This window comes from Melanostigma gelatinosum (genome assembly GCF_949748355.1).
Source record: "Melanostigma gelatinosum genome assembly, chromosome: 12".
Lineage (NCBI taxonomy): Eukaryota > Metazoa > Chordata > Actinopteri > Perciformes > Zoarcidae > Melanostigma > Melanostigma gelatinosum.
This window is the reverse complement of record NC_136645.1, coordinates 9718937-9734724: the sequence shown is the minus strand read 5'-3', so window position 1 is coordinate 9734724 and position 15788 is coordinate 9718937. Positions and strand designations below refer to the sequence as shown.

The 15788-nt window shown below is 41.6% G+C and overlaps 1 protein-coding gene across 1 annotated transcript in view; it reads left to right on the top strand.

The window, feature by feature from the left end:
- LOC306785940 (protocadherin-15-like) overlaps positions 1–8286 on the top strand; it is a gene marked incomplete at both ends in the record, with an annotated part of 133896 nt that extends 125610 nt beyond the window's left edge. The window contains 5 exons of the mRNA XM_079280524.1: positions 2101–2116; positions 2771–2809; positions 2960–3030; positions 4618–4732; positions 7672–8286. Coding sequence (XP_079136650.1) covers positions 2101–2116; positions 2771–2809; positions 2960–3030; positions 4618–4732; positions 7672–8286 — 856 coding nt within the window. The remainder of the gene's footprint in view (positions 1–2100; positions 2117–2770; positions 2810–2959; positions 3031–4617; positions 4733–7671) is intronic.
- Between the last annotated feature and the right edge of the window lie 7502 nt (positions 8287–15788).

The following is a 15788-nucleotide window of genomic DNA, read 5'->3' as shown; positions in this document are numbered from 1 at the left end:
TTCTTCTCCCCTGTAGTTGGTTCTAATACTCTCCAATCCTTGGCCTCTTCTTGTTAATCTTTCCTGGTGGTTCTCGGGAGATTCTATTACCTTCTTTACACTCATTGCAATGCGGCCTCTGTCCCCCACTCTCTCCCTTTTTTTTTTTGTGCACAGGTTTTTTTTCCCACTTCGACTCCTCTCTGTCTTTCTCCCACATACCCTTCATGTGTTTGTTTCACCCTCCATGGCCGAAGGCAAATGGTCTTAGCGTATACCTCCTTTCCAGAGCAATGTTATGTTTGATTCCTCAAACGTTCCCCTGATGGGTCGATCGAAGGCCTGCTCTAATTCTGTATTCCATGTTCACGACATGGGGTAATCTCTTTTGTAAAAGGCAAGCAGCTTACATGCTGGGTTTTTTCACCCAAAGAGCAGCAGGCGTTAATGAATGGTCTTCTTTATGTTCCATTTTACGTCTTTTTTGTGTGTCCTTACTGATAAATCAATGCAGTAACATAAAAAAAACGATCACTTGGAAGACAGAATTAAAACTTTTTACCAGTATTAATAATTAAAGTAACTTTTCTCAGGAAAAGTTTGAAAATAAGGGATCAAAAATCAAGACAAACTCACCAGATCTCGTCATAGCATCTTCAAGAAAATACAAACCAAAGACCTTATGATATTCAAAATATTAGGCTGCAATCAGTATATATGTACACACAAAATACTATTAAGAGGGATCCTTGTCGCATGAAAACATCCTCCTGCTCTTTCACCATATAGTGCATCATATTTTCATTGTTGGTCAACATTTTGGTCAATATGTTAGTCGCTTTTCTACCGAGAGTTTGATTAGAAGATCAATACCACTAGAGCAAGAATAAGCGTATTTCCCACAATTTGGAGCTCATCCTTTAACTTTCATTTCTGCTACAGCGGGTTATGTAAATGTGTGTTGTTGGTTTGGGTATTTGTGGCAGAATAGTAAAACGTATTGCATTGTTTTCTACATAGAAATGTGTAGTGACAAACATGTAAAGCGAGTTATTAGTGAAGATCACCTTACTGATGTTGATGAAATACACTGGGTTCTTCAGTATTCAAGTCTTGCTGTAATTCTGAGCTCAACTCTCTCACCTCTTTTTCTACAACATTACCTTATCACCCATCTTCCCCCAAGTCCCCTCTTGTGCAATCGTCCTATGGCTGCAGTCCACTGGGCCATTTCTCTTGATGTGGCATGAATCAGCAGTAGCCAGCAGCCAAGCCAACAGGTCATCCATCAGATCCCACTCCCATCATCCACTCTGCCTGGGAGGTGTGGCCATATGGCTGTGCCCTGTCCCCTGGTCCCTGCCCATAATAACAGATTACAGCTCTCCTGAGGAAGCTCACATCATTGCTTGGCCATATATCTGAGTGCGAAAGTCATCATTATTTATGGTCCCAGACAGGTTACAGTTGTACGCTTGTGAAACTGGAGGGTTCAGCCGGGCTGCTCCATTACTCGCCGTTTCTCATTGACTTGTACTGAATGCGCTGCAGATGCATTGTTGTCCTCGGGAGCAGCTCTGAGTTGTTTAAGTCTTTGATGGAGTGGAATTCCTAAAATTTACTTTGCCGTCTGTTGATAGAAAATGGCATATTCTGACGCGATAACTAAAGACGATTTTATTAACATTCTTGGAGTCAGTAAATCCTCCCTCAATCACAATGTCCTTTTTTCATATCTGCTCGGAGATTTATTTCTGTATGAACACAGATTTCTTGTCAAACTCCAATCTTCCCAGCCTCTTTGATATTTGCATTTATTCCATCTTCTTTTTTTTCTCCGTGTTTGGAAGATATAACATTGGGAAAAACAGCCCACACCAGCACGATAACATTGTGGCCTCAGGCATCCTTTTTTTTTCTTTTTTTTTTTAACTGAACAATATCTGCAACTCTGTAATTTAACATATGAAAATGCACAGTAAGTAAATCTGCAATTTACTCACTGGTCAGCAGAATGTAGTGCTGTAGACTTAACAATTCAATTATTTTAAAAGCATTTGAAATGTTCCGGTCAATCCATATTCATTATTTGTCTTGTTTTCTCCTTTCTGCGGCGCACAGCAGGCGAGGCAGACAGGTAAGCATTCCTGTTGTGATGTGTTCTTATCTCATTGTTGCGCCGAGACATTTTGTCACTCTCAAAGCAGGTTGCGGGAGCTTATATCCTATTATTCTTATCTACAACTGACTTGATGGAAAACTCTGAATGAGACTACCAGAAGATCCCGGTGATAGGACTTCTGACACTGACATTACAGTTTAGGTTTGTCAGTCGGTTGTAGTCCTCAATGTTCCTGTCAAACAGCAGATAAGCATTTGGATGACTTTTTCCTCCTGTGTTGGAGAAAGAAAACGAATCAGAGACCAAACAAAGTGACTCTGTTTGACTTCAAATTCTTTCTTTTTTTTTGTCACCTTCAAATAATCTATGAACTGTCAGCATCTGACACACACACAGAGGATGTTTTTGTTGCAATTTCTTACTTGCTCTGATGCTTGACTAACATCTTCCCACTTTTTCCTTGCTTCATTTCCATCAATATTTTGTCAATCTTTTCATCTTGCTCCTCTATTGTGTATAACATAGACCTAACAAGACACATAAAACATGCCTGCACTGTCTGGATCTAAATGTGAAATGGTTAGAGTGAACTCTTCCTTATGTTTGTGTCTCTCCTGACCATCCCTTCCTTTCATTACCTTATCCTTCTTCTGTACTAATCTTTGGCAGCAACAGCAACTGCTGAGGCCATCTCTTCTGAGACCTGAGGTAGAAACCCTCCTGCTTTACTTAATTCACAGGGATTGTCGTATTCTGCTGTAGACTCGCCCTGTATGCTGCTGCTGCTGCTGCTCTTCTTCTTCTGTCTTTCTCCGAGGAGTGCTGAGTAATTTCTCTCTCTGCCTCTCTGAAATGAAGGAACTCTCCATGGAGTCAGGTATCGACCCAGGCCAGGACTACGCACAAGACTACTATAATTACGACCAAGGGTGAGCATGCAGCCCGCTGACCCACTGTCTCATCTCTCATCATTCGTACTCTGATCCATGGAACAGATCTCACCCGGTTCATTTAAAGCTAAAACAATAACCTCATTAGGACGTTATTTATTGTGACCTTGCCTTCCGGCTCCAATGTCTTAGGTCCTTGGGGCGAGGCAAGCATTTTAAAGAAGTTCAGAATAAAATGATGAGCATAACTTGTGCTTCCCCCTCAGCTGTACATAACATCCGAGCTGTTACCCTTTCTACTCCCATAAAATGAGATCAATTATACTGCCTTGAGTCGAGCACCTCAGAGTGTGATAGTGTTTCCCCGTGGTTTATTGGATAGAGGGTGTGTTGGCTTGCCTGTTACATAGCCCATATGGTCTAAAGAGGGAAAACATGGAACTCAAAGCCGTAACAGATGCTGGGAAATTGTTATTCATTAAACGCCCCTGCTCGATGGCAGGTGACTTGAACCATACTGGGGAATTACAAGTTTATCACAAGAGGGAGAAGATTCTGAACTTTACCGGCTTAAAATGCTGAACGAAAATCTGACAAAGTTTAAAACCTACCATATTGAAATTAAGAATTGTAATTGCCTTCGTAGTTGCTCAGCGACTTACTGTATGCAATCTTTACAAACTCTAATTACCTCAGCTGTTGCTCACGCTGTTTGAATCACGCTGGCTTTCATTTGCAACAGGCTGTAATTATATTTGAACAGTATGTCACAAAGTTCATTGTAAAAGCTGCTACTGCCAATCACTGTGACTGGATGCCGTTGATGTGTTTCTATATGCACCGAGCACACTGTAATAGCGGTCAAGCTTTTAATCTGGCAATCACCAGACCGTGCAATGCGCCGCCTTCACGTGTTCAGAAGGTGGCGATGACACAAATTACCATCAGCGTCTTTCCTTTAGGGTCTTCTGTAATTTACTTGAGTAAGAGGAATAATTGATATGTTCAGTATCAATGATCCAAGCTAATTGAGGTCATCCACCACACTAATGCAGACAACCTAATGGTCGAAATGTTAAAAGTGTGATATACAAATATACTAGACAAATGATTAAATATCTTCTTCCTTGTCTTTCATTTTAATCTCATTTGGCAAAAAAATAGAACTACATTCTGCTCTCTTTGGTAGGTAGCATTGGATCTCATAGGCACTCATGCGCTGGAATACAAAACAGCACATTGGAGAAGAGTTATGCAACCAGATTATATTCAAGTTCAAGTGTTTTCATGGCCTTTTAGGCATTACTTAGTACTCCACAGGTCCCCATCTCAGCATGTCTGCATTCTTGCAAGTTGTTAGACCCCTTTGACAAACACAGGCAAATATGTACTCCACTTTGGGTTTTTTTTTTTTAAAAGCTCTGTCAGCCTCTGCAACTTTCTTTCTTTCTATTATATCCCTCCAAACTTACAAAGTGCAGCAAATCACCACAGCAACTACTGCCTATCCTATGCCATCTTGTTTACTTTAGGAATTATTCAAATCACAAGTTAAGTGTCAAGGTAGTCCACAGTAATTATAAACCCTGTGTTCTTGTTCATATTTTGTGTGAATCCATTTCTCAGGTATGACATTCCTCAGTATGGCAGCCGGAGGAGGCTGATATCTCCCATGTATGATGAATATGGAGAGGTGATCTTGGAGGATGATGGGTATTTCTACAGTCCTCAAGGCGCCGAGGTATTATCTTTCCTTAGATGTGAATTTCATACTTGCATTGATAATGTCAAGATTGTTAATTATTGTCTTAACAGGTTGTGTGTCCAATGTGTTATTGAAAGCAAAGTGTCAACCCTGATTTATCATCACAAAAAGTTGCTGAATTAAATATGACTGTCTTAGGATCGGGGCAGAGGCAGGGGACGTGGTCGAGGTCGAGGTGCACCCAAGAGGGTTGCATTTAGGGACATGCCGCCAGGGGATGAAATCGAACAAGCTGAGCCAGCAGAGCCTTCTAAGGCTGCCAAGAGACTGAAGTCTGTCATGAAACTCAGCAAACTCCTGGTAGCCAGCAAGCAGCCGTCTGATGCTGGTCCTTCTCGCATATCTCCATGGAAGAAAGCCAAGATGCTCAAGATGTTTGGTGCCGGGAAGAAGGACCAGGATTACGCCAAACTGATGTCAGCCCGTCGTATTGACAGCCAGGAGAGTCTGAGTGGCGGACCAGCAGTTTTGGGACCTATCGATAGCAAGTCTGATACCCGCAGCCGGCTTGCCAAGGTTTTGAAGAAAATCAATTTGGCCAACAGGTTGCAGTTTCGGAGGAAGTCACAAAGTAGTGTGAGCCGTGGCTCGGCCACAGGCAGCGAGGGAGACGAGGAGGCCTCACAAGTAGCCAGTGAAGATGACAAGTCTAAAGTGTCCATTAGTGTTACAGAAAGTGAGCCAGAAGCAGGTGCAAGCGGAAGCGTTCGGGAGAAAGACTCTGATGAAGAATCCTCTGAGAAAAGCAGTATTGACAGAGATTATCTGAAAGTAGATTTGGACCGGGATGATGCCAATGAAAGCACTGTGGACTCAGAGGAAGAGCCTGATGAGGAGCCGGGGGATTCTGATGAAGAAAGCAAGTCCAAATCTGAAGGAGAAGAAACAGAAAAGGAATCCATCAGTGAGAAAGAATCTGGGACTGAAATAGAATCAGAGTCGGAGAAAGAGTCAGAATCAGAGAAAGAATCAGAAACTGAGAAAGACTCAGAGTCTGAGAAAGAGTCAGACTCTGAGAAAGAAACAGAATCAGGAACAGAGAAGGAAACAAGCACAGAAAAGGATTCAGGGACAGAAAAAGACTCTGATGAAGAGTCTGAGGAAGGAGAGGCTTCAGGGAGCACTAAAGAAAGTGGGTCTTCTGCCCGCTCTTCTATGAGATCATCAGCTACTGAGGCCAGCAAGGGGAGCAGCGCTTCAGGCATCAGTGGGAGTGGAAGTGGGAGTGGAAGTGGGAGTGGAAGTGGAAGTGGAAGTGGGAGTGGAAGTGGGAGTGGAAGTGGAAGTGGAAGTGGGAGTGGAAGTGGAAGTGGGAGTGGAAGTGGGAGTGGAAGTGGGAGTGGAAGTGGCAGTAAGACTGGTACCGGAGTAAGTGAAAGTGCAAGTGAGAGTGGCAGCGGTAGCGCGGGTAGCGCTGCATCTTTATCTGGCTCAAGTGTTCGGTCGTCACAAAGGACCAGATCATCAGGAAGCACAGTGGCCTCAGAGAAGTCCAGTGAAGAACTCAGTGAGGGCGAGTCAGGGACAGGGACAGCCAGTGAGGCAGAGTCAGGAAGTGAAGGCTCTATGTCCCGAGGGTCCAGCCAGAGGAAAATGTCTGGTTCAGAGTCCGGTGAAGGCTCTTCATCCGGCAGACAGATGACAGACCAGAGTTCCCTGGGAAGCGGGGAGAGTTCAGCCGGATCGCGGTCCACCAGTGGCAGCCGGCATTCTCAAAAGTCCATTCTGAGCCGCGGATCTGAGGACACAATCACAGAGGAGAGTGAAGAAGAGGATGAGGAAGAATCTGAGACTGCTGACGAGAGCAAAGAGTCAGCCAGTAAGCTCAGTGATGACGCATCGCCCTCGAGGTCCAGTGTGGGGTCCAGAGACCCTGGGCCCTCTGCTTCCTATACTGGTACACCATACAGCTCCGAGATCAGGAGCATCGGTGACACCTCTGAAGAAACATACGGAGGACTGTCCCCCATCACTGAGGTGGACGAGGACGCCATCTCCTCTGACAAATCCTCAGCCAGTGGATCCGCATCAGAGGCCAGCAGAGCTTCGAAGGATTCGGAATCAGATGAAGCTACGTCGGATGAGTCTGAAGGAAACTCGACTGCCTTCTAGAGAAATATATTGTCCACTGTGAAGTAAGAGTGAATAAAATCAATTACCCTTGCATGGGAGTGAAGAAATATTGCTTGCCACTGCAGAGTGTTTCAAACGTCCACTTTTTCCTCATTTCCCCCAAGCAAGAAAAAGCATTGGTGGTTTCCTGCTGCAAAACATCAGTCTTGCTCTCTTTCTTACACCTTTGACTTATTCCTCTCTTTGATGCGTTCTGAGTCTTTTTACGCCTGTGCCTTTTGTATAACATTGTACTCTTGTTTCTGCTGTGAGATTTTGCATGTTGCAGTACTATCTGGTTTTACTGAATCTTTTCCTGTCATTTTGAACACACAGTATTACTCTTTTCCACAGAAAAATAAGAGTTCTCGCCATAAATTCAGTTCTAACACAGAACTGCAGATACTTGATCTTTCTCAGAGGATATTCTTTCACATTTGTTAGAGTATGATTTATTTTGTAGTACAACAATCCCACTTAAAAGTGCAGTTATATTACTGTAAATACACTATTGTATGGTTGGATGTCCATATTTTATTGGTAGCGTTAATTAGGTTTGCGGAAGACATCTTTGTCTCAGTATATGATAGTCCTCAAATATATAGGAGCATAGATTCTTCTAAAAACATGTATTTATTTTTTTGGGGACAAGGGAGAAAATGATGGCGAGAATTCCCTGTGAATACCGTGATCTTGATACCTAGTGTACAACCTAGCTAGCTATCTGCATTGTTTGCTTTTTTCTATGTATACTGCACCTTCTGTAAAACCTATATATTGACTTTGACCCCTTCGCTCCTCAGCCTGGGAAAAAGAAGCGGATTAAGCTGGTGGTAGATCGGGAGAATGAGACCAGCTCCACAGGAGAGGAGAGCACCACAGAGACTCAGCGAAACCGACTCCCCAACAGCCACAGCAACATCAACGGGAACGTCTATCTCGCACAGAACGGCACTATCGTCCGAACTTGGCGGCCACCCCACCCAAACAACTTGAAGGTGGGCTCTCCGTGCCGGCTCGGTAAGCATTTTAAAAAACTAGACAAGTTGGGGGTGACTCATGAAGAACCCCTACCCATTCTTGGTGTTGATGGCACAGAAAACGATACAGAAAATGGAGCAGGTACATGTGTTTCCTCTAACGTGGACATCAACCTCAACAGTCGGCCCTCCTGTGGCTCCCTTGGATCGACCATCACAGATGTTAAAAGTTTTGGGTCCAAAACCAATATTGCCAAGGTCTTGATTGACAGAAACAGCAGTAGCCCTTGTGTCAATGAGGAGCAGGAGACTTCAGTTGACAACCACAAGGAGAGTAGGGAGACACTGGAGTCTCACAGTGACCACACATTATCAGACGAGGAAGAGTTATGGATGGGACCCTGGAACAGCCTGCACATACCAATGACAAAACTCTGACTTACCATGCAGAAAATACATCTCCTTTTTGTTATTTTCCTATCTTTACCACGTTGTCTATGTGAAGAAAATGATCATGAAAAAATGATTGTGTGCCTCAAGTGGATAAGCTGCGATCACTGTCTACGACAGGTGATTGCACTTAAAGTCAAATTTGATTTGACCATAATACATTAAAGCTTAACTTCACCAAGCGTTTATCAAAGACAGGGCTATTACAGATGGGACCATAGAGCTGCAAGGCAATGAGTGCCTCAAAGAAAAATACATTTTTATGTGAACCGTTGACGGTAATTTTAAGTCTTTATTCAAGAGAGAAGATGGGCCTCCTTTATTGAGTGATTCCATGTTTACCTTTATTTTCTCAGTTTGAGTATTTTTGTTTTTTATTGAACAGATCACAAAGAGATTGTAATTAATTCCACGATAGATATTTACAGAATTGTCATTATACAGTCTATGATAAAGTAAAAGAAAATTATTTTGCCAATAGCATTTTACTTGCAAATAAGTTTGTCTTGATTATTTTATGTCGTGATCACTTGACAATGTTTTTGGAAATTTCTGAAATTATATGAAATTATTTTTGTCTATTTTGTATCTAACAGAGATGGAGAATCTAACATCTGACATTAAAGACAAAATACCCACATGAATGTTGTCGCTGTATTTCAACAGTGAGAGTGTGATTATATTGTTTTTATATAGTTTTATTTATTTTAAGGACTTTTGTAACTACAGAATGTGGTATTTTTAACCCCTTTACGTGATACAGATTCACTCTGCTCATAATAAGTTATTAACCGACACATCAGGAACCCGGGTGGGAATAGGACTGCCAACAAATGTACCAGATTCATCATTAATGTTCGAACCTATTGTAATGCGTATTGTGAAGCATAATTGCAGGATTTGATTATTTCTGCCACTTCATCCGATCCTCAATGTCAAGGTGCAACGTGGACAATTTGGTTAATAGCAGCTTTCATTTTTGAGACTATTGCAGTGCGTCATTGTGTGCCTTCATGACAATGTGAAGAACGCTTGGGGTTATAAAGATACAGTCCTTGGATGTTATAATGGGGATGAAAATAGCACACAGCAGAAGGACTCAGCAGTAAGCACATACAAATATGTCTGCAGAGAGAGCTACCGTATGTCAGAATGAGGCCTTCTCTGTGCAGTGGGCTGTCTTTCTAAAAAAAGACAGCCCACTGCATGGAGATATGGATAGTTACTATATCTCTGAAAAGCAGTGGGGAGTATGCAGGGAAGTCTGAGAAACTGACAGCACCCACTCTCTCACCTGTCAACAGAAACTGCAAAAAAAAAGAAAGAAAAGATGGCAGTGATTGCAACCAAAAAGGCAAAATCTGATGGAAATCTCAAGCACATTCTCTTTGTTTGTTTCTTGGTTGATAGGAGATTGACACTTCCAACACATCTAGAATGACATTTACAAAAAATGTCCTGCAGTCAATCAAGCTGTGAGAATGCCAATCAAGTTCACAGAGTTCTTTGGAGGCTGTAGTTCAGAAAGGAGACTGAGTTGAATGCCAGAGTGAAGTAGCTTGAAAAAGCTGCTCAGAAAAATAGGTCAGGAGGGATCCTGGTTCCCACCACAACGAGCCCGGTGTCCTACAGGATCAAAACAAACCTCTGCACTGTGCTGATGGGAGAAGAACAAGATATGGAAGCAAAAGATCAGTCTGTTTTAATTGTCAGTGGTGTCTTTTGCAACTGTTTAATGTGTGACATCTTGTGTGGCTACATTTTGGGATGTGCACAGAGAAGAACAGGGTTTCTCGTGTTCACTGTCTATCAAGAGCGCTCCACTCTGCATGGACCCTCGCAGGAGAGCAGCACTGTACAAACCCTGTTCAGTGCAGATAGGGCTCAATGTTTTTGGCAGTTTTCTTAGACAACTTTTATTGTTCAAAAATCAGTAACCAGAAAGACAAAATAGAGCACGAGATATGAAATGCATCTGTTCCCTCGTCTTCTCAAACACAAGGACACACTTCACCAATCTCTCCTGATGAATTGGATTAAAGCTGGTCCAACGAACAATGGAAGCGTTTCTACTGAGCATTTCCTTCTGTCACAGGATTATGTCCCGAGCATTTTTTGACTCTTCGCCCCGATCATGTCACTTAGTAGATTAAATTACAGCATTAAGAATGGAAATATCCCTGCGGCCATTTTTCTTTCTTGGGCTCGAGAGAACCCGCAATCCAATGTCTCTTCAAATAGGATTTTCTTATCATTTGCATTTAAATATTTCTAAAACAAGACTGTCAAAGGACAATGAAATGTTGCACACCTACCGGATATTTCTAAGAAGATCTAAAGTTCCATTTACTGTTCACTGTCACAACATTGGTTATCTGTCACAGCAGAGGCAGGAAAAAACAAAGTGATTATCTGCAACAAAGAGATTCCCTGCTCTGATCCACAGAACAACACTGGCATCGCAAATTCTTGAACAGGTTCATTAAAGTTAAATGAGATCAAATGAAATAGCAACTTAATAAAAGCCAGTACAATTGGATAGAATAAGAGGATGAAATATGGGACGTTAAGTTTATAGAAATTAAAAACAATCTTTTAAACTCCATGCAGCACAAAATGCTCGAGCCACTGAGCAAGACAAGGCAATTTAAAAAAAACTAGATGTTAAAAACATTCTCATTTCATTCCTGCCCTGGAAGAAAAATGGCGAAACATACTTTTCAGTGGGAAGTAGGCCACCAACGCTTATTGCTTCAAAAAACAATTCTTAATTTGATAGTTGACATTTAAGGCTGCACAAATCTAATTTCCATCTCCCAATTCGTCTTTATCGTGACGAGACAAAGAAGAGAAGAAAGTTCTCTTCTATTATCTAGAAAACAACCAGAGATATGTATTCCCTTGCTCAAGTTGCATTACATTTCAATCCCCTGACTTTGACCCACGCTGAATTGTAACAGCTTTGGTAACTTTTCAACGAGACCAATCATCAGGTCAACATCTATTATTTGTGAAGTACCTTGTGTTTATGACCAAATACCTACAGATGGCTTTAGTCTTGTGTGGGATATAACGTGAATGTAGATCTCCAGGTGCGTTTCTAGTTCATCAAAACATGAATAGTTGAGCTCATGACAGTTTGCACGAATGGGTGACATCTGCAGTAATATCATCAGTTTCCGTGTCCGTAAATTGTTATGACGGTAATCTGGGCTTCATAGTAAAGCAGATGTGTTGAAATTCCGCTTTATGAACTGATCACAGTTGTGGCATGCAGTATTTCTGTACCCCTTGTATCATATAATCTTCACCTCAGGGTTCATTGAAATGTATTTATACGTCCTGAACAAGAGGTTCTGCCACAGTTTGTGTTCATGTGAAGCAATTTTCTGATGCAGTAATTCTGTAATAGACCCGTGGATGTAAATCACGACAGAAATACTGCTGTGCTTCACAGAGATTCATACATCTTGAAAGGTTTTACGGAGGGTTATTATTCATACACCGGGGGGAGTCTGCAAAGTTGGTAATGCAATGCATGCACCGAACAATGGAGCAGAGTCTCGCTCTGTCTCTATGCTAGATTGTGACAGTTTATTTAATCTAAATGGTCTTTTGAGGCCTTGTTCCTGGCCCTTCAGTTTAATCAGTGCAACGAGCTTGTACATGCCCACCAGATCTCTTCAGCAAGTGAACACATTTATTGGCTTGCTGAGGATGTAGTACCCCTGTAGCTGATAGAGCCACAGAGCTCCTGATATGTGAACATTTAATCTGACAGAAAGAAGAAGTGGGAGCAACTTCACAGAAATGTATCAATATTAAATCACCTTGTAATCAAATATTCATAGTGAATGTAAAATAGAAACATAAGCTCAATAGGAACTTGGATTCAGATCTTTTTTTTTCAAATACAAAAGAGTCGGTAGTCTGTTATGTATCAACCCTGTGGAGTAATGATTCCCTGCTGACATTATATGGCATATTTTTCATCCCATTTTCTTGCATTTGATGTAACAAGAATTATATTCTGGAGAGCTTGCCTGTTGATAGGTTTAAAAAAAAAAGTTATCCGACGTACTTTTGATGCCATTGCAAAGAGCATGCCTATTATTGTTGTCGCTAATGTTTACAAACACAATTCACGTTTCAGGAATGTTCTGTGCTGTCCTGGCAAACTGTCCAATTTTGAAACACTGATGAATCAAAAGTCATGGAAGTGTCACAAATACTGCCTTTGTAGAAATACAGCATTGATAATTGTCTAGAATGAAACAACAGTCCTTGTGTGCGTGTGCAGAGGAGACGCAGCATTTGAATTACTGTTTGATTTGTTTGCCCACATTTGTTGATCTTTACCCAGCGTGTGTGAAAAAGCAAATACAGTAGCCACTTGTATCACATGTAAATACTACATGTCATAAATGCGTGGAGATGTTTGTTAGCTGAAGGCAAAACAAGCATGCAGATTTGATTTTCTGTGTGCACAGGAGGAGCGGCTAATACATTAATGTCATTTTCACTTGGTCAGGAAGAGGATTCCCAGATACAGGTAGGCATTGTTCTCATTCCAACCGGCAAGCCCCCTAAGTTTCACCTGTTAGCATAGCCTATATAGGATATCCTGGCCTACAGCAGACAGTATGGTAATCTACCCATGACTCATTCTAAAGGAGATTATCACAAATCCCCAACGGAGGCAGGAGAAACTCCTCATAATACCTATCCTTCACCATTGCTTATTGCATACCCAGACCTGGAGGGCAGGACTCTTCGGTTCCTCCCAAATAAAATTATCCATTTCATCACTTCAGTCTTGGGAGGTCACGCATTTATTCACTTTTGCAAAATCAATCGAGGATAGGAATACAACTGCAAAAAAAACCAACACATTTTCTGATCCTGAGCCCAAATACAGAGGCCGAGAGTTGTGTGCTTCGTGAACACACACCACAGCTGGTGAAATTACAGCTCATGCCATGCATCTGGGTGTGTCATTGTTTTTGTTATGCAGTGAACTCTGCCTTTTTCCTCATTAAACTAGATCAGATCTGCCCTGCAGCCGCCACAGGGACTGATTGGAATAGTTCAATCCTGCAGGGAAAACTGAGGCTGGTCACAGGTTGGTTATTACAGCGGAGCCACTTTAGTTGGTGCTGTACAATACTGTTCATTTCCAAACACACCATCCAGTGTAGGGGTAATTTCTTTGATACACAAAGCTGTGAGGTGAAGGTCTTTTGTTTTCTTCAGCACACAGGTAGAGTACAGGATTCTGTGTGAAATGTCTTCATTCTTTGATTTGAGGGAAAGATATTTAAATGAATAATATGCGACTGACTGATGCATATGTGTTCAGGACATCTCTGACTACACCCATAATGAAAATCAAACATTTTTACAGCACCAATTAAGACATTTTCCAAAGTAAAAGTCCTACATTTGTGCATTCAAAAAAGCAAATTTCTAAATATTTAAGGTGCTATAAAAAGATGCATATCTAGTGTATTTATGTGACACTTTCATAGCATACTATACTATGACATATGTTATGGCATAGTTTAACAGTTTTTATGACATGTTTACTGCAGGCTGCACTGTGTCATTTTCATGACGTGTTTTATGTCATTTGTTATATTTATGGCATTTTTGATGGCCTTTCGTGTCATTTCATGGGATACTGTACAATCCAAATTTTCATGACATACTGCACAATTACATTGTTTTTTACACTTTGTTATGGCATGACTTTCTTTCTGACTCCTATGGCTTGCTTTACAATGACATGCTTTCATGCATAATATACCATGCATTTCATGACAATTGTATGGCTTACTATGAAATTCGTTTTTCATTTTCAAGACATACGATAAATATGTATTCATGTTTGTTATTTAGTTGTTTTGTTATTTACATTATCTCACAGCAAGGGAAACAACCGAGGAGCATTAGCGACACATTTCAGTAGAAAAAGGTAACGTAACATAACAACAGTAATATCAAACGCCATGTTCTTCCACACAATAATCTTTAATTTAACCTCTGTATGGTTTGTTTATTCACCCCAAACAGCCATAGACGTTGGCATTGGTTAGCTGTAAGCTAGCTAGCCACGGTAGCAGTGACCATGTGTTTGTATTTGTTTAAGGCCGCTATCTAGTGGCTTCCAGTACTGTTTACCTGCAGACGTCATGGCCAAGGTCAAAAATGGTGTCCTTTACCCAGCATGCAACACGCCTTGCTGCATTACATTTCCTGTTTAAGTGCAGTCCCATTATATATGATTGCCACCTAGTGTACAAACTAATGCATTACACAACAGAAAAAGACAGGTTCAGAAGGCACAGGTGTCGTGTCAAAAGTGATCGTCCTCCATAAAACGGATTGCCGTTGGCAGCCTGTGAAAGCTGTCTATCGTGTTTATAGTTCACTGTTGCTTCTTCTGGATCAAACTATCATGACGTGCAAAACACATAAAACTGGATGCCCACGGTGATTGCAAGGCAAGTGTGAAACTTGAACTCCTAGATTAAAAAGATACCCATCAAGAAAAACAGAGATAACAATTTAAGCCAAAAGCTCTCTTTAATCTTTGAATATATTTTGTGGAATACATAGACGCTGAGAATGTCACCTGACCTGCCGGTCTACCCTCTATGGATACCTTAACACTCAGCTTTGAGATTGATCCGTTGTCTTACTCTCAAGAGACGCGGATCAGTGTGGTCTTTTCTTCAACAGTGCTGAAGTTAATGTACTGTATTGTTCTTGTGCCCTCAGCTGAGTTGCTTATCGGGTTTGATGTTTTTGCAGCTCTTGATAGTTAATTCATCCTGCTGACAAGTGATAGTATTGTAGGAGCTTTGGCCTTTACCGATCAATGCTAAATTCATCAAAGCCTCCCCATCGGCCATAACTTGATTAACCACACTAAAGTCCGATTCATAAACATTCTGTGAATTATCTTCGGGGCACTCAGAAGCCACTAATTTCACTGGTGATCTATTTGGCTCTCACTTTTTCAGTTTTGCCCTGCAGCTCAGCCACCTGTTAGGATTACACTTAACCCAGCTTCTTCCCATTTCAGCACATCACTGCTCGCTCATTAGATTTCCTCTTGGGTGCAGTGGAGTCGAAACTCTGATCGGAGAGATGGCAAGAGAAGCCAACTGAGAGCAACTTGAAGAATCCCTGCTTGACCCCGTGGAAGCATCCCAAACTGTTAATCCCACAGAGAGACACCCTGAGAAATGATAAATGCCATGCAAGAACATCATGAGCTGGACATTATTTTCTAAAGGAACATAGTACTTGCATTCAATCACTTCTTACAAGGTGTTCTTGTGCGGGTCTTGCATCATACTCTCTACCTTTTTCAACCTGCCAGGGTCGGCGGCAGCAACATTGTCAATGTTCCACTATTTGAACTGCCTTTGCTTCTCTTGAAGAGTGAATCTTCAGCAGTAATAGTAGTATGTATATCTCTCACT